The 25495-nt window shown below is 45.6% G+C and overlaps 1 protein-coding gene across 1 annotated transcript; it reads left to right on the top strand.

The window, feature by feature from the left end:
- KLHL12 (kelch like family member 12) lies at positions 1–24983 on the top strand. The gene is made up of 11 exons (XM_074977449.1): positions 1–410; positions 1340–1493; positions 2153–2370; positions 5851–6000; positions 6575–6689; positions 12167–12273; positions 17844–18039; positions 18780–18938; positions 19941–20039; positions 22667–22853; positions 23445–24983. Exons 1-11 carry the CDS (start codon positions 228–230, stop codon positions 23569–23571), a joined length of 1695 nt encoding a protein of 564 aa, XP_074833550.1. The 5' UTR covers positions 1–227; the 3' UTR covers positions 23572–24983.
- Positions 24984–25495: the final 512 nt, after the last annotated feature.

Genomic DNA, 25495 nt, shown 5'->3' on the forward strand with positions numbered 1-25495 from the left:
AGCGTGCGCCCGGCCTCGCGCGGCGGAGCCGAGAGCGGGCGGTTGGCGCGGCGGAGGCGGTCGGGCCTCACCGCCCCTTCCCCCCCCCCCCGGTGTTCCGCGTGGCGGGCTCGGCGCGCGGGGCTCCCGTCAGCCGAGACGCCGGGCCCGGGGCCGCAGGGACTCTCCTGGTGCCCCCGCCTCAGCGGCTGGACGAGCGGCGCCCGGGCCGCGGGGCCGCGGCCGCCATGGCCCCCAAGGACATCATGACCAACTCGCACGCCAAGTCCATCCTGAACGCCATGAACGCGCTGCGGAGGAGCGGCACGCTCTGCGACGTGACGCTGCGCGTGGAGCAGAAAGACTTCGCCGCGCACCGCATTGTGCTGGCGGCCTGCAGCGACTACTTCTGCGCCATGTTCACCAGCGAGGTAGGCCCCCGGCAGCCGCTTGTGTGCCCAGCGCGGAGGGGCAGCCTTGGGGTTGCTCATGGGTGAGAGGAATCTCCTCCCTCTCCTGGCAGCTCCTCAGCTCGGTAGCTCTGGTGTGCTTAGCCCCCCCCCCCCGATCCTGAGTGCCACCAGAGGCTGCTCCGGCCCCTGATCGCTTACAGCCTGCTGTAGCCAAGACTGAGAAATGGGTGGGAGGGAGCGACGTCAAGGTCATCCAGCAGATCGTGCAGAAGCAGAATATGGTGCTGAGCATCAGGTCTAGTGCCCTATCCAGAGACCGGTCCCTTGGTCCTAATGCTGCTGTAACGCGTTAGTCTGTTTGCACATTTTTTCTAGGGATGTAAAATCCTATTTAATTGATTGACTGGTTGGTCAAATGCTAAGTTTAACCCCCTTAACAGATTAAACAGGTCCATAGTGTCAACTGGTCTGGAGTGGTCCCTGTCTGCAATGGCCCCAGGTGCAACGCCAGCCTATGCTAGTTAGTGGATCCACTGTTGCTGTTGGATGCTGAGCAACTCCCCATTATCCATTTTTTTTTTTTAACCTGCAGTGTTTAAACTCTGGAAATTCCAGAGTCTGCATGTATAGCAGGTGGTGTTTGTGAGTCTGCCTTTCATCTTCGGTTAAATGCCGCCCGTTAAACTTCTGTTGCGTTAAATCTCATCTCTCTTCTTCAGAACTGTAATTTCCCTGAGGTATTCCCTACCTACGTCTGTATGTGTGTGTGTCTCTCCGTGTGTTTCTGAGTCTGAAAGATTTGCCAAGGAAGTTCCTTTATTTCTTCCCTTTCTGTATGCACTGAAAAGGCAGAATACTCTGAAGAGACAACTTTTGAGAGCCATCCCTGGGTTTTTGGTCTGGTCTCTGGAAGATTAACCATTCTCCTCCTTGCTTTTAATTCACAGCTTTCAGAGAAAGATAAGCCATATGTGGATATACAGGGTTTGACCGCCTCTACTATGGAAATCCTGCTGGATTTTGTGTATACAGAAACTGTTCACGTGACAGTGGAAAATGTCCAGGAATTGCTCCCAGCAGCATGTTTGCTTCAGTTGAAAGGTAATTGCAAACCAATTAGCCATGTAGATTGCATGGTTGATAGTGTTCAGAACTCTGGAATGTCTGAACTGGAAGTAAAGGAAAGATTGGAGAGGGAAGAATAAGTTGCTGGACTGTTTCCAGACCCAAGTCTTTTTGGCTTGAAACCACATAGTAGCTGTTTGTTATATCTACTGCCACACTCTGTTCTCATTGTTAGAAAGTGTGACGCTTGTGAAGATGTGGTGATAAATAATTGTCCCAGGGCATCTACTAACACTCAGGTCATACAGATCCTTAATACATTTATTTTTAATCTATTTGCCCCAGACCCCTAAATGGGCTCATCATGGACTGAACTTGCGGTTTAGTAGCTCAATGCTCAAACCACTGATCTATCCCTTCCTCCATGAACTGTGTAGGCTGTCTTTTCAGTTTTCTATATCCACCAAGTTATTTTTAACATATAAATAGACACTAGCCTTAAAACGCTCTATTTTTTCCTAGCTCCAGAAAAAATGTTTGCCTATGTGCAACTTCGTGTATGCATCCCTTTTAAGCAAGGCTTTGAGGGATTGCAAATTCTTTGTACACAAGAGCTTGGTTTTCTAGAGTACTTTCCAAAGCAGGGGTTGAGGAGCAGAGGTGCATGAGCTCACTTGCTGATCTAATGTCCATAGGTGTGAAGCAGGCTTGTTGTGAGTTCTTGGAAAGCCAGCTGGATCCATCAAACTGTTTGGGCATCCGAGATTTTGCTGAGACACACAACTGCATTGATCTAATGCAGGCAGCAGAGGTCTTCAGCCAGAAGCACTTCCCAGAGGTGGTTCAGCATGAAGAGTTCATCCTCTTAAGTCAGGAGGAGGTGGAAAAGCTCATCAAATGTGATGAAATTCAGGTAAGGGTAGCGGGAGCTTTTGTACAAATCAGTGAGAGCAAAATACCACTTAAAGCAAAGCACAGCATATGAGTAGGCCCCTTCCCTTTCAACCCATGTTGGGCAGCCACTCTAAGAACATTCTAAGCGATCTCAAGGAGTCTCTGAATGCTATAACACCTGCTTCTTACTGAAGCATGTGCACATTCTGAAACTGATGGGTAGAGTGTAATCTCTCCTGTACTGCAAAGTAGCTGTCCTTGAAACGTGGAGAATGAAACACTGGTTCTGTTTTTGTTTGTAGTACTACAATCCAAGAAAAAGGCTAACATATTACCACCATGGGTGTGATATTGTTCTATGCCAAACAGAAATATCAAACTGTGGCCTGGTCTTGACTGTTGGTGATCATCTGTGTTAACAGCTGTAGTGAAAACAGAAATAGTTACAATGGGATATATTTATTAGGCACCAGGTTATGCTCAGGCCAGTGTTGAATGTTGATAGATAAATGATTATGGATTTAGCTTTCATCTTCAGTGTGTTGTGTACAGGCAGGGAATATCTCCCTGTCCCTATCTCAGCTTTGCTAGCGTCATGGGCATGAAACCCATATCCAGGGATGAAGCTGTATGCCAGTGAGGCAGGTATCTATGGAGCTGATTTACATTAATTTTAGAGCAAATTAAAAACACCCTGTCATTTGTATCACTGTTCTGTAGGAATCACAAATAAATAAGTGATTTAAGTTAATTGAAAGCTTCTTAATCCTGGTGCATTTTGTGAGGTTTGCTTGGCCAGCCCAGTGTTGGGCATTGCCCTCTGTGAATGGGAAGGCTGAGTTCTCACAGGCTTTAATGGCAGAAGGAACTATTGTGATCATCCAGTCTGACTTCTAGTGCATCACAGGCTACAGATACTCATCATTGCACACCTGTAATAGGGCTATAACTTCTAGGTGGGGCATCAAAATCATCAAATCTTGGTTTGAAAACTTCAAGTTTCAGAAAATCCATCCTTTCCTCTAGCTTAAATTGTCAAATGATGTATGTCCCACGCTATAGAGGAAGATGAAAAAACACGCGTGCGTGCACACACACACACACCCAAAGAAAAGGTACTGCTAATTTGGTCTGACCAAGAATTCCTTCTTGACCCCAAATGTGGCAATCAGATAGACCCCTGAGCATGTTAGTGAGATCCAACAACTGGTGCCTGGGAAAAACACTTGTAATATCTTAGCTTTTTCTGTGTAGTGTCCCTATCTGGCCACTTGAGGCACTTGTTAATAACAGTTGCAGATGGTCTGTGTCAGCGGTGTCTAATATGATGAGGCGAAATGGAGCACCCTCTGCCTGCTCTGCTCATGCGCTGCGTCAGAAATAAGGAGCTAGTGATGGGGGCGTTTTGCCGGTAGAACCGCTTCTATATAGCTTGTTTTCTGCTGTGAATATGCAAATTAGCCACATGATCCCTCATTTGTCATGCTGCCAGCAGCCCTACTGGATCTAGATGCAGCCCTATAGTGTGAATGAGACACATGCAAATCCACAAGCAGCGTACCAGTCCAGGACACCTGTTTTTAATTTGCTTTCTTCACAGTAGAAAGGGACACAATGGAATTTGAAAGGCCCTAAAATTTTATGTTGCTTTAAAAAGTCCTTCAGTAATTTTAAAAATCGATAAACATGATGAGCTTTTCAAAATTAGACTGCATCTATCATAACATTTGTCTTTTGGGCAGCAGACCTCTATTCAGTGTTTTTCTGGGGTGGTTGGGATTGTGCTTTTTTTTGTTTTGTTTTCTTACACATACATACAAGTTGATATCTGGATTGATCAGCCATCTAATTGCTGCATTGTCGAACATAGCTTGAGGGTCACCTTCCAGTCTTTTAATTTTTCACTTATACATCGTCACAGCTATCCTGACCGTTCCATGAATATCCTGTCAAGCATAGTCCAGGATTTGTGTCCCAGTTTGCAAACAGATGGGTATAAATTTGGGCATCAGAATGCCTGAATTGGGATTGTTGATGCTCATGTGCTGGTTCAGCTGTCCTGCTGTTTTCTTGTTTGCCTTTGTTCTGTTTCAAGAGGGGTATGAACTGCAAGTATTTCTGGCAGCAGGAGGTGCATTGGAAAGAGCACGAAACAGCAACCCATATGAGAGTGGCAGTTTTACTCAACTCGGAAGCTGGGATTGATTTTCCTCAGGAGGTCACTGTAAGTGACAGTATCTTTGGTTTTCACTGAATTAAGGCTCCTGTAACTTTCAGATCTGCCTCAGCCATTATTTCAGTGAACACTCAAATATTCCACTTGGAGGAGGTTCTGATTGAAGTATTGGTATTGAAGCACCTGGGGTTTACAGCTGTCTCTAAAGCAGGTTTTGAGCAGCAGATTTTTTATGTTATAAGGGACTTTGCTGTTCAGGTATTAACAGAGAAGAGCATGACCAAGGACGTTTTCAGACTGTCAGTGCTTCGATATGTTTAGATTTTATGCTGGTTTTGGTCGTTCCCAGTGAGTACAATACTGAAAAGAAAATTAACTTCAGATACAGTTTTAAAGGAAGAGTACCACTTGTCCAGATGCTTTGTTTTTAAAGAGTTTTTCTATATAGAACTGCCAACTTATCCTTGGGTCTATGCTCTCTGAGATCTTCTGATAAGAGTTTTGCCTCATTTCCAAAGCTTACCTCATCCTCCAAGGGTTTGCTGACATGGTTACTTGGTTTGGCTGAGGTGTCATCTTGTGGCTGAGGCCCATAAAGTTTTACCAGACTGCTACATCCGCCTATCACCCGGCCAGCCCTTGCTGCTGAAGCAAGAGCCACTTGAAGCGGAGAATCAAAAGCATAGGCAATGAAGCTTGCTATCCTAGATGTCTGGAATGAAATTTCTAGTTATGCTGGCAGTATAACCCCAGTGGTAAGATGAAAGCTGTATTACTTACAATTCTTCTCACTGGTTACGCTTTTTAGTATGTTGGAAAAACTGGAAATCACAATGTGCTCAGGGCTGTCTGCAACAGCTTTAACTTTGCATGAATCAGTACGTATTTTTGAGGCAGGGAGTGAGTATTTGAAAGTTGATTTGCTTCAAGTGGGGAGAAATAGATTGAGAAAGCCAGAGCCTGCAATGTTAGGAGGTTCGTGTTTGGGCATTTGGACATGGGCTGCAGATAGGGTTAATGGGGGTGTGATGAGTAAATACTAAAGACTATAGAAGGTTCCAGAAAGCTATTGGAAAAGGGAGAGGTATAAAAGGAACAAATTGGGTGGCATTTTTAAACTGGGGAAAAACAATTTGGTAATAATTTGTAAATATAATTCTTAGAAACATTCATAATACACTGTTACTTAAGAAGTCTGTCTTTTTGCTGACTGAAAAGCAGAGTCAACAAGCTGGAAAATTTTATTGCTTATCCAAAATCCAGTTGTTGGAACAAACCTCTCTGAAGTCTGAGCAACCTTTTTCTCTCCCCCCCCACCCCCAGGTGGATTCTGAAGAACCTGTTTTTGAAGCAGTTATAAACTGGGTGAAACACGCGAAAAAGGAACGTGAAGGCTCCTTGCCAGAGTTGCTGCAGTACGTGCGCATGCCGCTTCTTACTCCCCGCTACATCACAGATGTCATAGACACTGAGGTATGAACAGCACAGTGATCCTCTAATATAGAAAGGCTAAGAGTTGGTATTGTTGTTCCTTTGCATTCCATAGTTCAGTCCCCTCGTATCTCTATAGAACACACTGGGGACTCTTTGCCCACTTTTCCGTTCAGTCATGGCCTATAATCCATAGTGTTACCCATATCCAGCTGGAGATACCTACCTGCATTTCCCTAACCAAAGCAGGGCAGAGTTTCCTGCTGCAAATCTACTTTGGAATGGTTTCAAAGATATAACGAAATTAATCTGAAGCTAATGCCATTTCCCAAGACAGACATAGTTGAGCTGGTTTAAATACTACTTCAATTGGTTTATCTTAGTTGGGTAATTTACTCCCTGTTTTTTGTTCTACAGTTAGGCAATGTTGCAGTATCTTGCATTGTGTAGGCTTTTGGCCTTTTCTTTTGTAACTCTTGCAGCTTTTCTCTGTTGCCAACAGATTATTATGCAAGTCAGTTTTAATCACTTAAATCCAGTGGAATTGGTTCTAATATAATTCTTTCTAGGGAATTTAAAACAAATCAAACATACAACATGTGCATTTCCCCCCCAGCCTTTTATACGGTGCAGTTTGCAGTGCAGAGATCTCGTAGACGAAGCTAAGAAATTCCACTTGAGGCCTGAGCTCCGGAGTCAGATGCAGGGACCCAGGACCAGAGCACGTCTAGGTGAGCAACAAAGGAAAGGACACAGGAGGTTCTCTGGGTCATTGCCAGGTATTTCGCTTAGATGCTTGTCTAGTGCCTTCTGACTGATGATCTCATTGCTTCTCAGATACAGAGAGCTAACTCTCTCAACCTTTTGGGAAGCAAGTGATATCGCCATTGTTCAGAGAGACACTGAGACACAGACAGAAATGATTTGATTCAGAACAAACAGTAGATGTGTGGCAGAGCTGGGAATAGAGAACAGATTGCCTTAACTCCATCCTATGTCTCAGTGGCAAGACCACCTTTCCTTTTAGAGTTGCCCATATTTCTAGGCATGTATTGCAGGATGTGCTTTCTCTGGAACAATATGGTGAGACAGTTTCTTTCTACACTTTTGTTAGGATCATTAGAAGTACCAGGGAGGTAGGAAGTGAAGAGATGCTGCAGTATTAAAGGGCAAAAATAAGCCCTTTGCCTCCCTGATACACAATTCAGAAAGCTCCTTTTTTGCCTGAAGGCATCATATGTCTTTTTGACAGGACTGCAGAGCTGAGTTCAGGTGAATGCTGTGTGATTTAGACATCAGTTACTCTTGTCTTGCAGAAGCAGCATGACAGAACTTTTGCATAAGCAAAATGCTTTGCATCTCTGGACAGCTCTCATCAAGGAACTATTATCTAATCCAACCTCCTGTGTAACACAGGTCATAGAATATTACCTAGTTAATTCTGTGTTCAGCCCACTAACTTCCCTGCTGTGGTGTGTCTAGTATTTCAGATTCATAATCATTGGCTACATCTACACTACAGCAGTCTGTTGACAGAAGTTACTGTTGAAGGAGATCTTCCAGCAAAACTTCTGTGGACAGATCACATCCATGCACAAAAGCGGACTGAAAGAGCAATCTGCCCTGTCAACAGAGAGCAGCCAGACTGTCCGGCCGTGCTCTCGACAGAATGGCCAACCAGAAGCACAGCAAACAGGGGTACTTGGTGAACCAGAAGCCCTGCCTGTTGACAGAGGACACCCACCCTTCCACCCCACCCCCGCAAGCATCTACATGGCTTTTTTGTCAATAGAAACTGCCAACAAAAGTGTTATTCCTCATCCCGGAGAGGCAGAACACTGTCAGCAAAAGTGTCGAGTTTTGTTTACAGGCTATTGACAAAATACATTTTGCATGTAATGCTCCGTGAGTTTTGTTGACGAAACCCTGTAGTGTAGACGTGGTCCTTGAGTCTCTAGGATCTTCTGATCTTTGTCTAATCTTGACTTCAGGTCCTGGATAATATTCCACATCCCTAGGTAAATTGTTCCACTGGTTAATTATCTGCACAGACATTCTTGATTGCTTATGTTGGTGCTGTGTCTGCTGACCAGGCGTGCTTGTATCAGTGCAAAGTATCCTGTACCACAAGAAGCTATGCCATGTGCTGCAGTCCAGTCCAGTGTCTTTTTTGAGAAATTTTTGCAGTGTGTTGTGGGATAGAAACTAGGGATGTAAAATCCCGTTTAGTTAGTTAACAGGTTAACCATTTAACTGGTTAAAAGTGAGGTGTGTCAGGCTGAAGGGGCTTCCCCAGTCTGGCTTTTTCTCCCACATCCCCCTCAATCTGTGGTGCACTAGGGACTAGGGCTGCTCTGGCTGGGCTGGTGTGTGTCTCCTTCCTCCTCCCTCCCCACAACACGCCAGGTACTTGGGCCGCTCTGGCCCAGTTGGAGCACCCTGTCCCTGGCAGGGCGGCCACTCTGGCCTGCCTTTTCTCCCTCAGCCACTGTAGATGGGAACTGCTCCAGAATGGCTCCAGTCCCTACTGGTTAACTGTAACCAGTAAGGCTTGCCAGTTAACCATTAACATCCATAATAGAAATGACTCAGCCAGGGACTTCTGAGACTTAAGTTCCCAGCATGCAACCTTCTCTGACCCATAGTGTAATCTGTGTGCATAATTTTCAACCATATTTAAAATGTAAACTTATCCAGTACTTTTTGAGGTCTGCTCTCTGTGGTAGAAACATGGTGCCCACGGAGCTCTGTGCTTTCTCATGAATACTGCAAATACAGGATACGTGATTTCCCTGTATTTGCAGACCTATGAGAAGTATCAGAACAACTGAAGATATAGCTAAAGGCCACAACAAAAAGAATTTGTGGGTGTTGGTGGCATTCACTGAGCAGCGAAAGAGGGTGGAGTGCTGCTTCTGGGCCTGAAAAACAAGCAATGACTGATGGTACAGTGTGGTTGAGGAGGATGGAGAGGGAAACATCCAACAATAGCAGAGGGTAATGATCCCATAGCTGGGACTCTCCTTCCAGATGATGATACATTGTGGTTTCTTCTCACACTGAGACTGACTTGGAAGAGGAAGGGACTCCAGTTGTTAGGAAGAGACAGGTGGTAGATTTGATCTGTTGAGGGGGTATGATCATTAGAAATGTAGAAAGCTGGGTTTGAGAGAAACCATGTTGTGGCTTCTCTTCCTGATGCAAAGATTGTGGGTCTCTTGAGACATCTAGATAGCCTTATGTGTAGTGGTAGGGAGGAGCCGATAATTATGGTCCTTATTGTCCTTGAGTGCACCTTAGCATCGAAGTCCTCCAGGGGCCTTAGTGGTGATTTAGCAGGCGTACTGCTTTTGATGTACGTAAAAAGGGGAAAAAAATTGCTATTACTTTTTGAAGTTTTGTCTAGCTGCTCATTCTTTTCAGGCCTTTCTAATTATATTTTTACACTTCATTTGCCAGAGTTTATACACCTTTCTATACAATAGTGCGCGATTACGTAATGGAATTGCTTTTCATCAAATATTACCCACATCTCTGTTTTACTAGGACACAGAGAATTTCTATTTATAGACCCTTTGCAAGGGGTGTCTGTCTGCTCTATGTGCTTCTCCTCACCTGTTGTCTTTCCCCCAGTTCTCAATTTAAAAACTTTTCTACAATCTTTTTAATTTTAACTGCCAGCAGACTGGTTCTGTTTTTTGGTTTAGGTGGAGCCCACTGTTGCTGTATAAGCTTCCTCTGTCTCAAAAGTTTCCAGTTCCTAATAGATATAAACTCTCCTTCCTACATCATTATCTTATCCACATGTTGAGACCTTGCAGCTCTGCCTATCGACCTGGCCCTTCACATAGAACTAGAAGCATTTCAGAGAACACTACCATGGAGATTCTGGATTTCAATCTCTTATTTAGCAGCCAACATTTGGCCACCAGGACCTATCTCCTGTTGTTCCCTACGTCCTTGGCCAGCTGCTGTTCCCTAGCACTACACATACATCTAGCTGTCTTGAGAGAGGCCCAACCTTTGCACCAGGTAGACAAGTCACCATATGGTTCTCCCAGTTACTGCCACCTAGCTATATCTGTATTTCTAATGATGGAATCCCCCATTACTAACATCTGTCTTTTCCTAATAACTGGAGTTCCCTCCCCCAGAGAGGCATCCTCAGCGCAAGAAGATACCACAGCATCATCTAGAAGGAGGGTCCCAAATACAGCATTTCCCTCTGCTCCAGTTGGACGTTCTCCTTCCCTGAGACTTTCCTCCTCCTCAATAGCACAGAAGTTTTCTGACAGGAGGTGGGACCATTCTATTATGTCCTGGAAAGTCTCACTTTTGTACCTTTCTGTCTCCCTTAGCTACTCCAATTCAACCACCCTGGTCTCCAAAGTGTGTACACCCTCTGAGAGCCAGGAGGTCTTTGCCCCGAATGTGCATACATACCACCTATCTATAGGCAGGTAATCATACGTGCTACATTTGGTGCAATAAACTGGATAGCCCCCACTCTGTTGCTGTACTGCCTGCTTTTTCTCTTTTTTTTTTAAACTGCTAGAGCTAATTCCTTTCTTGTGCGTTGTGTGTTTTTAAAATCAGGTGGTTTTGGTTAAAGAATATTAAGTCCCTTTCACTCACCCGCTAACCTCCCTCACAAAACTTTCCTGTTTGCTAGCTTTTCAGGTCTTTAGGTGTGGGCTTTTCAAAGCCCTGGACTTTCCTGACTAGCCCTGCCCCTTCATTAAGACTTGATGGGTGTTAACGGGACGAGGTATCAAAGCTTTATTGAGAAGCTCTAGGCTTTCCTAAGAGGCTTCTAACCTCAGCACATGGTCTTCCAAACAAGCTCAACACACGGTATCTTTCAGGCAAGCAACAAGCACTCCACAAAGACAGACACACACAAGACAACAATCCCATTACAGTATCCCAAAGTGCCTGGAACACTTGTCTCCTGTATGTTGACAGTGTAGCCTTAGAAACATGGTGAAGTGAGGGAACATTCTACTGCCCACCCTGTTTCCTATCTATGGCAGTACTATTAATGGGATGCAGATGCCCAGAGAGGCACATAAATACATAAATAGCGTAATTAGCTTTTTTGATGGCTCTCTCAGAAGAATGACATTAACTTATTGAACTACCATCTAATCCAAGAATTGGGCTCTCCACATCTCGCCTGAGTCACAAGTAGAGTCGGGGGACTGGCGAGCAAGGGACCCATACTGGGGCAGGGATCAAGTGCCACCCTGTGGGAAAGAAGAATGGCAAAGCTCCCAGCTCAGCACCACTCAGAGACAGATAACCCCAACATCCCAGTGGCTAGGAACTGTCTTCCACCTGTCAGCTTTGCTCCCTGGTCTAGAAGTGAAAAGGAGCCAGAGCCACGACTGCCATGGGAGAAACAGGAGGGGAAGTGCACTCAGCTAGGTGGTAATGGTGCTGCTGGCTGCTTCCAGTCCATACGTAGTACTTTAGTGTTCTATACCATTAACACTGTTCATACCAGATTCGATTAGCAAAGCCAGCCTCTTGGTCACATCTTACTATTAGCAAATAGGGATGTACAATCCTGTTTAATCAGTTAAAGGAGGCTGGGGAGGCTGCAATGCCTTCACCTGCAGTGTGCTGGGGACCGGGGCCGCTCCCACTCAGCTGGAGAGTCCCTGCCTACAGTACTGCTGCAGGTGCGGGGGCTCCAGTATTTCCAGAGCAGCCCGTGTATGTAGTGCTCCTGGCCAGGCCGCTGCAGACGGGGATCGTACTGGCTAGGGTGAAGCTCATCCTTGCCCCTGGCAGCCCGGGGGCTGCTCTAGCCTGTACTGGATAACTGGGATTGGTAAGTCTCATCCATTTAAGGTGAGGCTTACTGCTTAACCAGTTAAATTTTAATATTGCTATTAGTAAAGTCTTGGTGATTGTGGCTTAGGCCTCAGAACAGGATTTTGATACATGTGCTTATGTTTCAAACCCTCTTACTACAGCGTACTTCACTTAAAGGTGTGGGGAAGGTTGAATATTTGTCTGCATGGCACAGCGAGAGACATAAAAGAGCAGTGACAGCAAAATTAATGAGGCAGCTGTGCTCCATATCCCTGATACAGACTGTCCCTCCAGGATGAATTCAAATGTTTCATTGGAGGATTTTTTTCTAGGTGACCCTTTGGAAAAGAGGAATGAACTGACTTGTCTTTATTTTTTTTTCCCACAGGAGCTAATGAGGTTCTGCTAGTGATTGGAGGCTTTGGCAGTCAGCAGTCACCTATTGATGTGGTGGAGAAATATGACCCAAAGACTCAGGAGTGGAGTTTCTTGCCGGTAAGAAATCATCTGCTTTGCCACTTTTTTCACCACCAGTGGGTCCTACAAATATAATGGATCAAAATACTGATAGGTCTGAACATTCAGTTAAGGTACCAATTGCTTAGTGTTCCCCATATGTACTGCCTGTTCTCTTCCGCTTAAAATTGGAGATTTATGTTCAGAGGAACTACTGAGGTATAGATGTTGCCAGAAGAGTTGTTGATTCAGCATCCTTCCTCCCCTTCACTGAGGTGTGCACCAGTGCCCCAACTCAGTTCAAAGGGCTCTTTATTGCTGATGGGACTGTGTTTTAGGTGAGATATTAAATTTAGATTCCAAATTCTTATGGCCGTTAAAAATTCCCCTGAAGCTTTTTGCAAGAGTTTATGTGAGTTTGTTTTCTGGTCAGATTCCAGCATGGATAATTGGAATTTACCTCTGTAAATGATCACAGTACATAGATTCTGTATTCCACATTTTTTCTCTTAAGCTATTGTGTAGCATTATGACAGGTTGAACTTCTTTAGTCTGGCACCCACAGGCCTTGACTGGAGCTGAACAAGAGATTTTGCTGAACCACAGGAGGTGAATGTTGTCTCGCAGTAGTGCCAACACTTCCACCGCTTACTGGACTCTTGGAAGACATTGAGGGGTAAATTAAAGCTAAATAACAGTACAGAACACTGAGATACAGGACTGGTGGCTATAAACAAACATTATGGGGCCACAGGAAACTTGAACACACCCACAATAAGTGGACATTCAGCTAACAAATCATGCCTGATGCCAGATGTTGCTGGACTAGAGAAGTTCAAGCTGTATTACCTGTGGAATAGCTGACTTGTTGTAGCCAAAGTGGGCTGTATTTCAGTGGGGGAATGTTAGCATATAAACAGCCCATAAAAATGGGTGAAGTCTGTAGAACACAGTAAGATCTGTGGAGGAAAGATGCCTCTTAATTGGTGGTGGTTAGTCTTAATATTGATAACTTAGATATTTCAGGGTTTATGGAAAGATTGATTAAATATTTGCTCAAGAAATACACATTGAGAAAAATGGCTTACTTATGACTGATGGATTCCAAAGCCAGAAGGAACCCTTGCATAACACAGGCTGTAGATCTTCCCCAAAATTATTCGTAGAGCAGATATCAGTGATAGAGAATCCTCCATAAAACACAGCCGGTTTTTCCAATGGTTAATTATTCTCACTGTTAAACATTTACACCTTATTTTCAGTCTAAATCTTTCCACCTTCAACTTTCTTCCATTGGATTGCATTTTGTTTTCTCTGCTTGATTGAAGAGCCCATTATTAAATATATTACCCATATCAGTACTTACAAACTAGAATCAAGTCACCCCTTAATCTCTTTAAGCTAAATAGAGGTCTTTGAGTGTCTCATTTTAAGGCGTGTTTTCTAATCTTTGATCATTCTTGTGGCTCTTTTTTCTAAACCCTCTTTAATGTATCCATGTCTTTGAACTGCACACAGTACTCTAGCAGCAGTCACACCAGTGTCAAATATAGAGGTAAAATAACCTCTCCTACTCAAGATTCCCTGTTTCTGTATCCAAAGATGACATTAGCTCTTTTGGCCACAGCATCACTCTGGGAGCATGTGTTCAACTGATTTATCCTCCACCACCCCTAATTTTTTTTTTTTTCAGTCACTGCTTCCCGATACGGAATAATCAGTCATGTAAATATGGCCTGTTTTCTTGGCTCCTAGATGGGTAGATTTACATTTAGCCACATTAAAAGTGCATATTGTATTAGTGAAGACTTTGTTTTTTCAAGTGCTTGCTCACATCCATTCCATTCTAGATGTCTGCATACAGTAGACTCCCCCTATGTACACATAGGTTGCACTCTTGAATAACCACGCAGTTTCCCAGCTCCTGCGAGTGACAGGGTGGCAGAGCCAGGGGTCGGACTGGTGGCATGGCATGGCTGCTCCCTAACTTCCCCTAGCTCGGGGGGCGGGCAGACTGGTGTGGTGGCACAGCTGCTTCTCAGCTTTCGGGGTCGGTCTGGAACGGCAGTGCAGCTGCTCCCTGGCTTTCCCTAGCTGGGGCAGCCGGGGGTTAGAGTCATCGGGTGGAGTGCTGCACAGCCTGGCTGACTCTCAGCTGCTTTTCTGCCAGGGATTCCCTCCAGCCACGGCGGCTCCTTGGGGCTGGAGCTGAGGCGGAGTGCTGCACTCTGGCCAGCTCTCAGCCCCCGTTGCTGCTGGGGGTTTTCCCCAGCCAAGTGGCTCCCCGGGGTGGAGCTGGTGGCGGAGCTGTGCTCCGGCTAGCCCCCCAGATCCCATTGCTGCTGGAACCCCAGGAGCATGTATTTGTATATACGTGAGTGTCATGCATCTAGGTTTTCCCTTTAACATTCACTTGCTGATTTTTAACTCATGTTAGACTAAGTAACACACAAGTCATAGTCACATAAAATCAGGGTTTAATTGTACCACATGCTCTGTAGCTGGAGATTTTTTCCCTTAATGGTATCCATTGGGACAGCTCTTGTGCCCATATAAGTGGCACTGTTGGCCCTGCATCCTCTGTTTCTTTTTCCTGATAGCAATGATTGCTGGAATCGCTCTTTCTTGCTGTGGCATGGTTACATCCTCCTGGTTTTAGACCTTGTCTTCATACATAGTGTATATAGTTTTTCCAAGTTGTAACAGTATATGTAGTTCCTATTGAAGGATGTTTTGGCTATGTCTACACTAGCACTCCTCTTTCAAAAGAGGCATGCAAATAAGGGAAATTGAAAATGTTAATAAAGATTTACATATCTGGTACCTCATTTGAATATTCTTTGGAGAGAGCTTCTTTCAAAAGGCAAAAAAGCAGTGTAGATGCTGCTCTTTCTAAAGTAAACTCCATCTTCGAAAGAACCCTCCTTCCTTAATAAAAAAAAAAAGGGGGGGGGTTCTTTTGCAGCTGGGGATTACTTTTGAAAGAGCTGCGCCTACACTGCTTTTCTTTTGAAATAAGCTGTTTTGAGAGAATATGCAAATGAGGTGCCAGCTATGTAAGTTTGCACCTCATTTGCATGCCTCTTTCGAAAGAGGAATGCTACTGTAGATGTAGCCTTTGCTGCCGAGCCTGGCATGCCCCAGCTCCCAGTCTTCAAGCCTTTTGCCTCTTGTGGCAAACCTGTGCTTGTGAGTGACCTGCAGTCGAGCTTAAAATGCTTAGGGGAAACTCCATGTAAAGGACAAGTGCTAAATCTCTTGAGGTTTCAGACTAAAGTCTGTCCTAGAACCTTCCCTTAGAGCTCAGTCATTCTGATTCAGTACCAAGTAATTGGGCATTGGTACGAAGCACTCCTCTAGCACCTTGTTCTGTTGCAAGTAAAATCTCATTTAACTGAGTAACTAGCTAAATATTAGGTTTAACCAGTTACCTGAATAAAGAGGGGATGGGGCAGGTGGGGAGGACCCCTGCTTCTTCCTTGCTAGTGTTGAGGAAGAATCACAAAAGGCAGCATATTGAGAGAGGGTGCCTGTCAGTGCTCAAGCGAGACAGTTGGGACGAGGGAGTGAGACCTGTGCTGGGCTGCTCTTCTACACGTGGATGCGCATTTGCACTGTTGACTCTGCCAAGACTGAGTCTGATGCAGGACCCTCCTCTGACACCAGGGAGTCACCACAGTACCAGTGGACTGATGGTGCCATCAACCTGGAGGCTTTTTCAGGAGGAACCTTCTCTCTCTTCATCCCCCTACAGCTCTGACATCTGAAAAGAGGAGGGAACAGGGTGCATCAGGCACCTTTCTGGCACCATCTAGGGGCAAACCCCATGCGCTCTGGTACACCACTGGCCCCCAGAATACTAGAATCATGCAGAAGTGGGGACCACTCCACCATTGTGGCAAGAGGAATCCTCTCTGGAGTCTGATGGGGAAACGTGTGTACCACCAAAGTCCATTATTGATACTCAGCCTACATCCCACTGATGTAGGCTTGCTTCCCTGATGGGCATCTGGCCCTACTGGAACCACCGAGTTTACCCCCTCCCTCCACCCCTGTATTTAAGATTCCCCCAGTATAGAGGTTTTCCCCTTCTTCTACTCTGTGGCCTACAGAATACGGGCTACTTCTCCTTTCAACTCATCACTGGACCCCAAATCCTATAAAAGTTATGGATGGGTCACAAGCAGGAAACAAATATTCACAGCTCTATCCATGACTTTTACTAATACCCCTGACTAAAACTTGGGTGAGAAGTGAGTCGTCCTGAGAGCACAGTGGGTGCTGGGGTGGGTAAGCAGCCCAGAGCACATTGTTGCTGCAGAGATGTTGTAGAGAGGTTGAGGTACACCCTGATATCAGTGTCTCCTCTCCTGCATCTCTGCACAGCAAGCAGGAGGCTCCCAGAAGCTGGCCAGAGGTTCCCAGGCAGAGAGCAGAAGCCGTTGTGACAATGAAGGGGAAGGGCACCTGAAGTAAGTGGCACTTGATAGACATCTGGTACATAGCTTACAGGGAACATGTCGGCAAGCTTTGCTGGGGAGCAGTGGGACTCCCTGAATAAATTCAAAGACACTCTGCCTCAAGAGCTGAGACAGGATTATCTCTGAACATTACTGACTTGGTGGTCTGAGCCATGGTCTCAGCAGTTGCCATGAGGCACTCTTTCTGGCTCCAGTAATTCAGCCTTCGCCGTGAAGTCCAGGACTTCTATTTGAAAGTATTTCCCTTTTCTAAGAGCAGATGGACATAAGATATCATAGACTGAAAGACTCAAGGGCCACACTCCAATCCTTAGGCCTGTATCCCAAAAACACTTCATGTCCCAGCAACCGCCTCAGTTCTCAGAACCAGTCTTTCTGTGAACTGAGCACCTGAATGGCCCCCCAGGAGAGACTCTAATGCTGCCCTGCTGGTTAGCACGGTGCTCACAGGCAGCAGAATGTGTTTCTACTGGTGGTGCACATCCACACACCCCTTTTTTTAAAGCACTTGGTGATTTGCTGATAACAAGTAGATGTGGTTTTGATTAATGGGAGATAGTGGAGAAGGGAACACAAGAAGAACTCACAGGATAGAGAATGAGGAACACTACTCCCACTCCTGCCAAGTGAGAGAGCTGGGAGAAGGGAGCAAGGAACTGCATTTCCTTTCCAGTATCAATAGCCCTAGAAGAGCCTGAGTGCGGTGAGTTCCCAAATGCCAGTCTGCTCTGTTGGTTAAACCTTCTCCCCCAGATACTTTCTACATGCCTGCCAAACCTTCCAGCCTTCATTCTTGACAGTTAGTACATCTCAGGCACGTTGAAGATTTTGGGGATACAGAAAGTAAACTGAAATTTAATTGCAAAATAAATAGTGCAAAGGATAGTGGACTGGGAAGTGGGAGCACTGAGGAGGAGACCATAGAGAAAGGGAGCCATTCCCACAGAGCCAAGATTCATATATATATAATTCTCACCTGGTATGGCACATTGAATTGAGGACTTTGGCTATGTTAGTAGTTCCCTTTCAGTGCAACAGCAAAAAGGATGGAATAATCTAGAAACACTCTGATAGTTCTCAATGTATTGGTGTCATTTCCTGTCTTTGACACTTGTTCAAATGTGTTAGAGCATCACCCGTAAGAGGCGCTATGTTGCCACGGTGTCCCTGCATGATCGGATTTATGTGATTGGGGGATACGACGGCCGCTCCCGTCTCAGCTCTGTGGAGTGCTTGGATTATACGTCGGATGAGGATGGCATCTGGTACTCAGTGGCTCCAATGAATGTTCGTCGAGGCCTGGCAGGGGCAACTACCCTAGGAGGTATACACTGATCAGCACATGTCACAGAGGCCGGATGGGTGCATTGGCAGCATGAAATGCAGTGTGTTAGCACCTTTAGCATGGTTGATAAGGGGAGAGGAGTAAATTATGGGAGATTGTATCTCTCAGCATTTGGAGTCTTAGAAAGAAAATTACTTGTCCATTAACTCCAAGAGCAGCTCTTCCTCTTCTTCATCCTAAGAGTGTGTGTTTAGAGTTTTAGAGAGTGGGAATCTTCCATTCTATACGCTGAAGTTCAGAATTCATCTCCCAGGTGTGTGTTAGAAACATACTGTCCTTCTCCCACCCTCCTCCCTGCAAGCTGAAAGTCTCTGGTGGGACCTCTGCTAACAGATCGTTCCCATTCCACCTCTCGGCTGAGAGCAATTTCAGGGGCCTATATTGATATTTGCTGCAGTTTCACATGCTTTTAAACATTCTGTTAAATGTAATTTTCAATAAATAATATGAATATAACCAATAGAGCTGTATGAGGAAATATGACTGAGGAAGGCTTTTCGGGATGGGACTTATGCAGCAGGTTTCAAGCATAGTGTTTTTCATCTTTTAAATGTTCATTCTAAGGCAGTGCGGATGTAACATCAATGAATAGTTGTGTCCAAGTGACCCTAGGCCTCTCTTATGGAGATATGCATGAAATAAGGGTGGGACATGTTGAAGAAGGAAGGGCATATGTGTCTGGTCATCTTTCTCAATCCTCTCCCCGTATTATATTGCAGACATGATCTATGTTTCTGGTGGTTTTGATGGAAGCCGGCGTCACACCAGTATGGAGAGATATGATCCAAATATTGACCAGTGGAGTATGCTGGGAGATATGCAAACAGCTCGAGAAGGAGCAGGACTGGTTGTAGCCAATGGTGTTATCTACTGCCTTGGTAGGTGCCCTGAGGATCCATGGACATTCTGCAAGTATTAGTGTCTCACCCAGAATTCAGGACAGATGCTACCTGTAAGGGCTTCTGGGGTGTGCAGAGTGCAGCCTACTTCACTCTCCTAAGATATTGGGCAGCTCACTTAGCAGACAGGCTTTTCTCAGAATCACTGTTAAGCTGACATTTGGATGGCTTGTACTGGAGCCATGAGAGAAGTGTTGGGCCACGTCCAGCTGAGATGTGAGGAAGTTGGGGGCTGTGTGCTGGTTGGAATGTGTAGGCTGTGGGATAACAAGTAGCTTTTTCTGTGAGCCCATTGGAACATGAAAAGGCTGGAGAGGCCTGTCCTGAGCAGCTTGTGTTTCAGCTCCTCTCTGTGGAGGCTGAAAGGCCCCAACTGCCCTCACTGAATGTTGAGTCACAGATGGAGAATGTCTTAAACAAGCTCATTCTTTGGATGCTTCTCCAGTGCCGTTAGTCAAGGCAGTGCCATGCCTTGTTTTCTGACCACTCTCATCAGCGGCCCTGTTGTAGGGGAATTATCTCTCTCACTGTTTTCACTTACTGCTCCATCTTAGGTTCCCCACCTTCCCTTGCTCTCTGAGCTACCAACCCAGAGGGCAGGGAGGACAAGTGTTCTTCCCCTGCTGATGTAGTGAGATGTGACCACTCTGTACAATTTCCTGAAAAAGTTGCAATGGGCCTTCTGTGCTTTCCATCTCAGATCATCCCCAAAGCTGCAATGACCTTGTGTGCCTTCCATCTCAGATTATCCCCAGCCCCTGTTGTCTGTGGCCTCCATCACTTCAACCTCTGCCTGCTGCTGGCTAGACAGTGTTCACTTTTGTTCAGCCATGCCAGGCACTCTGAGTAGTGTTACGTATGCTACCAAAGAGTCACTAAGCCAGAACTATCTGAGATGGAGCAGACACAGGCATTGCAATGTTCTCTTTGCAGAGCCAGTGATCAAGGGTGAACCAAGCATTAGTTCTCATGTTGTTTCAGGTGGCTATGATGGGCTGAACATCTTGAACTCTGTAGAGAGGTATGACCCTCACACTGGACACTGGACAAATGTCACCCCAATGGCCACCAAGCGCTCAGGTGAGAATTCTGATATGCAGGATGCACTGCTCGATTGAATAGAGCGTTGCTTTCTGGTGTGCCTTCATACTGTGGGGGCCATCAATATCTCCATTGGCATGGGGGCTTTAGCACTGTTATAGATGTACAGCCATCCTAGCAACAGTCCTTATGCAGCCCTGGGTGACTGTTCCAGGTGAGCCATTGCCTTAACTCCACAAACAGGTGTTTTTGCTTTCCTCAGTGTAGCCATGGTGCCAGAGGGACAGTGTTCCCAAGTGATGGGTCAGGATGTGCCCTGGTCACTAATGCTCCTCTGTCTCTATCATTCATAGAGTACCTAATGACAGAATGCCTCCCATGAATAAAAATATCAGCTGGGCACACTTTCTTCCTTTCTGGTCTCCAAAACAAAGCCATAGGGGTAATGTATCCACCAAGGTGATAGTGTTGGAGAACCTGAGTGAAAGATGAGGTTGCATTCAGCTTTGAATGCAGTGAGATAAGTGGTCATTCTGATTTCATATTGCAATAAGTTTCCATGATTTTTCTCCATCTGCATGACAGACCTCTCTTCCATAGTCATTTCACTAGTGTAACCACTGGAGGGTATTCTGGGCCAGTTTCATGCAGAGAATCAGGACTGTGACCTTGCAGTCTGTATACAGTGTGGAACCAGTCCAGTAAGCAGTGTTTCCTAGAGGCTTGTGGCATTGAGCAGCTTGGCTGCAAGTTTAATTTAATCCCTAACTACAGTAATTATATGATAGCGCACAAAAGGATTCAGGATCTGTCCATTCAATGAATTAAGGCAGTGTTCAGCAATCTTTGTCACCTCATGGCACACTTCAGCACTTATTATAATTATATAATTTCACAGCAGACCCAATATATATAACCCCACTGCCAGCCCTCTGCTGTTACCCAATCCCCCTCCCCTTCTCCAGAATCAGGCACCCACAGCTCCCCACTGTAACCTAATCCTCCACCCCTTCCCCAGACCCAGGCCCCTCTTTCGCCCCTTCTCCAACTCAATGCTGACGACTCACCTGAGCCACGATGCATTTTTCCCACTGTGCAGTGGGGAGCGTGCACAGAGCAGCTGATGGCACTCCCTGCACATGGATCTGAGGAGGAGTAGCTTTTAGTGGCTCAAAGAGCCACAGGTTGGCCACCCCGATTTACTCAATTTTAAATTTTTTTCCTCGAAATTTGATTACACACTAAGTACCGCTTCGCAGCATATCAATGTGCTGCAGCAGACTGGTTGCGGAGCACTGAATTAAGGTAATGTGTTAAAATATTTGGATGTGATTTTGAGAGAATCAGTGCATTGAATGGATGATTTATTAGAGAGAACGTTCTGGTTGTTTTGAGGCTCCTTATGGAGAGAATTTCTATTTAATTGTCTATATGCATAAGCTCGGAGCAGGACTGTTTATGGAATGTTAATTTGAGATCTCCTTGCTTTGTAGGGCTTATTTTGTTAATGAACTGCTTATCGGTACATCAGCTCTTAATTTTTGACTTCACAAGCTTGTGTCAATAGGAGGTATTTTGTGAGAGTTCTCTAGCCTGTTATACAAGAGGTCAGACTTGATGATCATAAGGGTCCCTTCTGGCTGAGGAATCTATTAATCTGTCCAGGGCTAAGCTGTTAACCTACAGTCTTAGTAGGATTTAGAAGCCTGCATAAAGCTATTAAGAACATCCTACAGGCACAGTGTGGTAGGTGTGTCACAGTTGCACCAGATCTGAAAGACTGTGTGGTCTAGAAAAATCAGGCTGGGAAAGAGGTTTAGGGTGAGGGTTATTTTCTGTTGACATTACCAGTAAAGCCACATCCCTGGGAAAGGGTAACTTTGGCCTTGTACCTTGGGTATGGCCATTTTGGAGCAAGGCAAGGTAGGAATTGCACCTGTTCACACTGACCTTTTAATTCCATTGTGCTTCAGTGCCAACCACATCACTGAGATGGGTAACAGCAGGCTTCATGTCTTTAGAGCCAGATGTTTCCTGGCTGTGTGTAGAAGGTCCCAGAAAGATAGGGGTGAAGTAATTCTATCTCCAGCTTGGTGCAGAGCAGCTGCATTCTCCTTGCTGTAACCAATGAACTGAGCAGCAGCTGGAGAAGCAGGGGCTAGGCCTCCATCTGCATAGTTATAGAGCCACTCATTTTTTACAGCCACCAAACTACTCCTCTGTACTGATCCCCCAACATGACTTCATGCATCTTTCTGCATCCTGGAACCAGGAGGTACATGTTTAGAACTATTGCTTCAGCTCTGTCTGCAGCCTGAGCCCATTGCTCTACCTCTGTCCCTCTCATATATGGACCAAACTGTCCCTAAAAGCAGAAAATTCCAGTTGTTTTTCAGTTGGTTGGTTGACTTAAAATCACAAAGGTTGGCACTCTTTCACCGACGCGTCTCCTGTAGGGTGAGAATGATTAGCACTGAAGTGTTCCCTAACAGGTCATTTTGCAGAAGATTGACACAAGTGAGAAATATCTTTTCGTTCTCTAAGTGCAACAGCATCCCTGTCATAGTGCTATAATTATGGGGGTAGTGCTCCCCCAATCCTAGCTGCAGTGATAATCATGTGCTGGTGGCTGCAACTCATGTAATGCCCCTTCCCTCTATCTCCAGGAGCAGGAGTAGCATTGTTGAACGATCACATTTACGTTGTTGGTGGGTTTGATGGGACAGCACATCTCTCTTCCGTGGAAGCATATAATGTTCGCACTGATTCCTGGACTACTGTGACAAGTATGACAACGCCTCGTTGTTATGTGGGTGCCACTGTGCTGAGGGGAAGGCTGTATGCAATAGCTGGGTAAGAAGGGGGATCTCTGTTCGTCTGTGGAGGGGAAAGACTTTGAGGGCTTGTCTACACTGAGAACTCACTTAGTGGCAGGAAAAGGGTCCCTGCAACATGCTGCCAAACAAGACTCATCCCTTAATGCAGACGGAGGTAGCTGTGTTTAAAACACATTAGCAAGTAGTGTCCAGCCCTGGCTGTGGGAAGGAGGGGGTGGCTTGTTCTCGTTAAGCAAACTAATAGCCAGCATACAAGTGAATTTACTATAGTGGCTGCAGACCATCCATTAGTTTCAAAATGGGGGCTCTCCATGCATTTCCCTTTTGGTGCACCTAAAGAATGTCAGGCCATGGTATCCCCATAATGAATTAAACAAACAGCTCCATGTGTCAGGATGCTGGTGAGCTGGGAGGTGTGGAGACACATGCTAAAGCTGCTGTGCTAATGTTATTTCGGCCCTCCTTCCCTGTATGCGCAGCTTTAGCAGCATTTTGGGTCTTTTACAAAGTAACTCAGGCTTCTTCCAAATGCACTGTAGTCCTCTTTCCTCTTACCCCGCCCCCACCTTGAAATCATTGCTTACCCATAGCCCTGTGTCCCTTGCAGGTATGATGGCAACTCACTGCTGAGCAGCATTGAGTGCTATGATCCCATCATTGACAGCTGGGAAGTGGTGACCTCGCTGGGGACACAGCGTTGTGATGCTGGTGTTTGTGTCCTTCGGGAGAAGTGACCATGGAGAGGCCTGGGTGATAAACTCCTTGTGAAGGACAGGCTGAAGGAGGAGAGTCTCACGTGGTTTGCAGGGACTATTCCTGATAGCTGGGGATGCAGGAACCGCAGACGCGAGTGCAGCATTCTTTCTGTGCTGCATTGAAATACGTTGTCTGCACAAACACATCACCTCAGCTGCCACTCCAAATCAAGAGTTCTGCGCAAAGCTGCAAAAAGGTACTTGAGTGGATCAGGAGAAGTTGTGTCCTCTGCCAACCTACCATCCCAACACAGCAGATATGTCTAGAGCTGTGGCTCTGGCTGCTTAGCCAGCCTAATGGTTGCTTAAGAAAGTATGTATCTGCAACTGATCTGACCATCACCTCTGCACCTGCAACCCTTGCAGGGCCATTGGCAGCTCTGAGCTGCCTGTGTGTTCGAGTGGAATCAGAATTGTTCTTGGTGTGCATGCAAACAAAATGCTTAAAACCAAGTGTTGCATGTACCAGATGTACTTCAGTGCAGATGATTGACAGTGTGCTCTACACTGTAACTGTAGCTGCACCTGCAGGTTACACAAGGACCTGTGTACAATGAATGGAAAGTGCACATTAATGCTTTCAATTAATGAAACCTAGATTCAGCGGAGGAGAGGAAGGTTCAGGCACTCCAGCCAATGGTGGAGGAAGGAGAAGCAGAGTCTGACGGGTGTTAGCAACACTGCAGTATCCATGTCTGCCAACTGGAAACAGACAGACGTGAGGAGAGTATTGTACCTAGCACGGCGGCATTTTCTTCAAGAAGCTTGATGGACTTGTCTTGGGAGTGGGAGCTTTTTTGGCAGCAGAAACACCACTCTCCTGCTCACCACAACCTTCTGTTTGTCATCTTGCAGTTGAGCTGACAGGTCCCTTGGTGAAATGAGATGCAGAGGAGAGACCAGCAGGTCTAAGGATCAATTTAGAATATGTACATACTGCTGAATGAGAATCATTCCTTTCCTTGAGAGCATAAGGCAGCTGGAACTGGAAATTCAAACCCCCTGTCATGCCTTTTTCCTCAGCTATCTACTTCCTTGGCTCCTAACATTTCATCTTCTCACACCTGTTATCCTGTGTGCAAACCTCATCCATTGGCTTGCTAAACTGCCCTCCCCTTCAGCCCATGTTACACCTCTGGTACTCTCTGCTCTCAAGGATCAGAAGCTTCAGTCAGAAGCATCTTGCAGGTTTGGGGTGATGCTGCTCTTTTGTGTTCTGTTGATTTTGTGCTTCAGGACTGGGGACAGGGTAGAATGAGTTAAAGATGCACTTTCAGCCAATACTCTGAATCCCTCTGTTCATTCCTTTCACACTTTTTGTTTCATTTTTTGTGTATTTTTTCAGTTAAAGTATCAAAAATAAAATTTGGCCTCTGTTCTCTGCCCTCTAATCGTGCATTTAAGCTCTATGTTGGGGATGCATGTGTATAGTTGCCTTAAAAGACCCTTGTTAGATCAGTTTGGACATCCCTGTTCAAATTCTCTTCAGCTGTGACTTTGACCTGCAATTTATAGGCCTGGGTGCGTGTCCTTTCCATTGTGGTCAGTGTAACAATGGTCTTTTAGGGATAGGAAGTCTGGCTACTGCTGCTAAATTGAGTTCAGGCCAAGGTGGAAAGATTCAAGAATGAGTCGAACTTTTAGCTGGCTCATGGAACACCAGGGTTATGCTAGATTGCTAAATGTGCTCCTTTTGAGCTGCTGGGGTGAGGCATAGCTTATTGTGTGCTGCATTTCCTGAGGGGGCCTGGAAAGAGCAGTTCGTGTTCACTGTCTTGATGACTGTATAATTGCAGTCCCAGGTGCTCCACCTTTAATGGATTAACTGGGATTTTACATCCCTCCTTGGTGCACATAAAGTTTATTCTGCTCATGGGTGGAAAAAAAATTAGAGGTAACCCTG

The sequence above is a fragment of the Carettochelys insculpta genome, chromosome 26, assembly GCF_033958435.1.
Source record: "Carettochelys insculpta isolate YL-2023 chromosome 26, ASM3395843v1, whole genome shotgun sequence".
NCBI classification, from domain to species: domain Eukaryota; kingdom Metazoa; phylum Chordata; order Testudines; family Carettochelyidae; genus Carettochelys; species Carettochelys insculpta.

What these genes read in the sequence shown, in the direction of transcription:
- KLHL12 (XM_074977449.1), top strand. Translation starts at nt 228, where the DNA reads ATGGCCCCCAAGGACATCATGACCAACTCGCACGCCAAGTCCATCCTG. An exon ending in CAGGACCAGAGCACGTCTAG is followed by an intron (nt 6,690 to 12,166) that starts GTGAGCAACAAA and finishes TTTTTCCCACAG; the next exon opens with GAGCTAATGAGGTTCTGCTA. An exon ending in AGGCTGTATGCAATAGCTGG is followed by an intron (nt 22,854 to 23,444) that starts GTAAGAAGGGGG and finishes TGTCCCTTGCAG; the next exon opens with GTATGATGGCAACTCACTGC.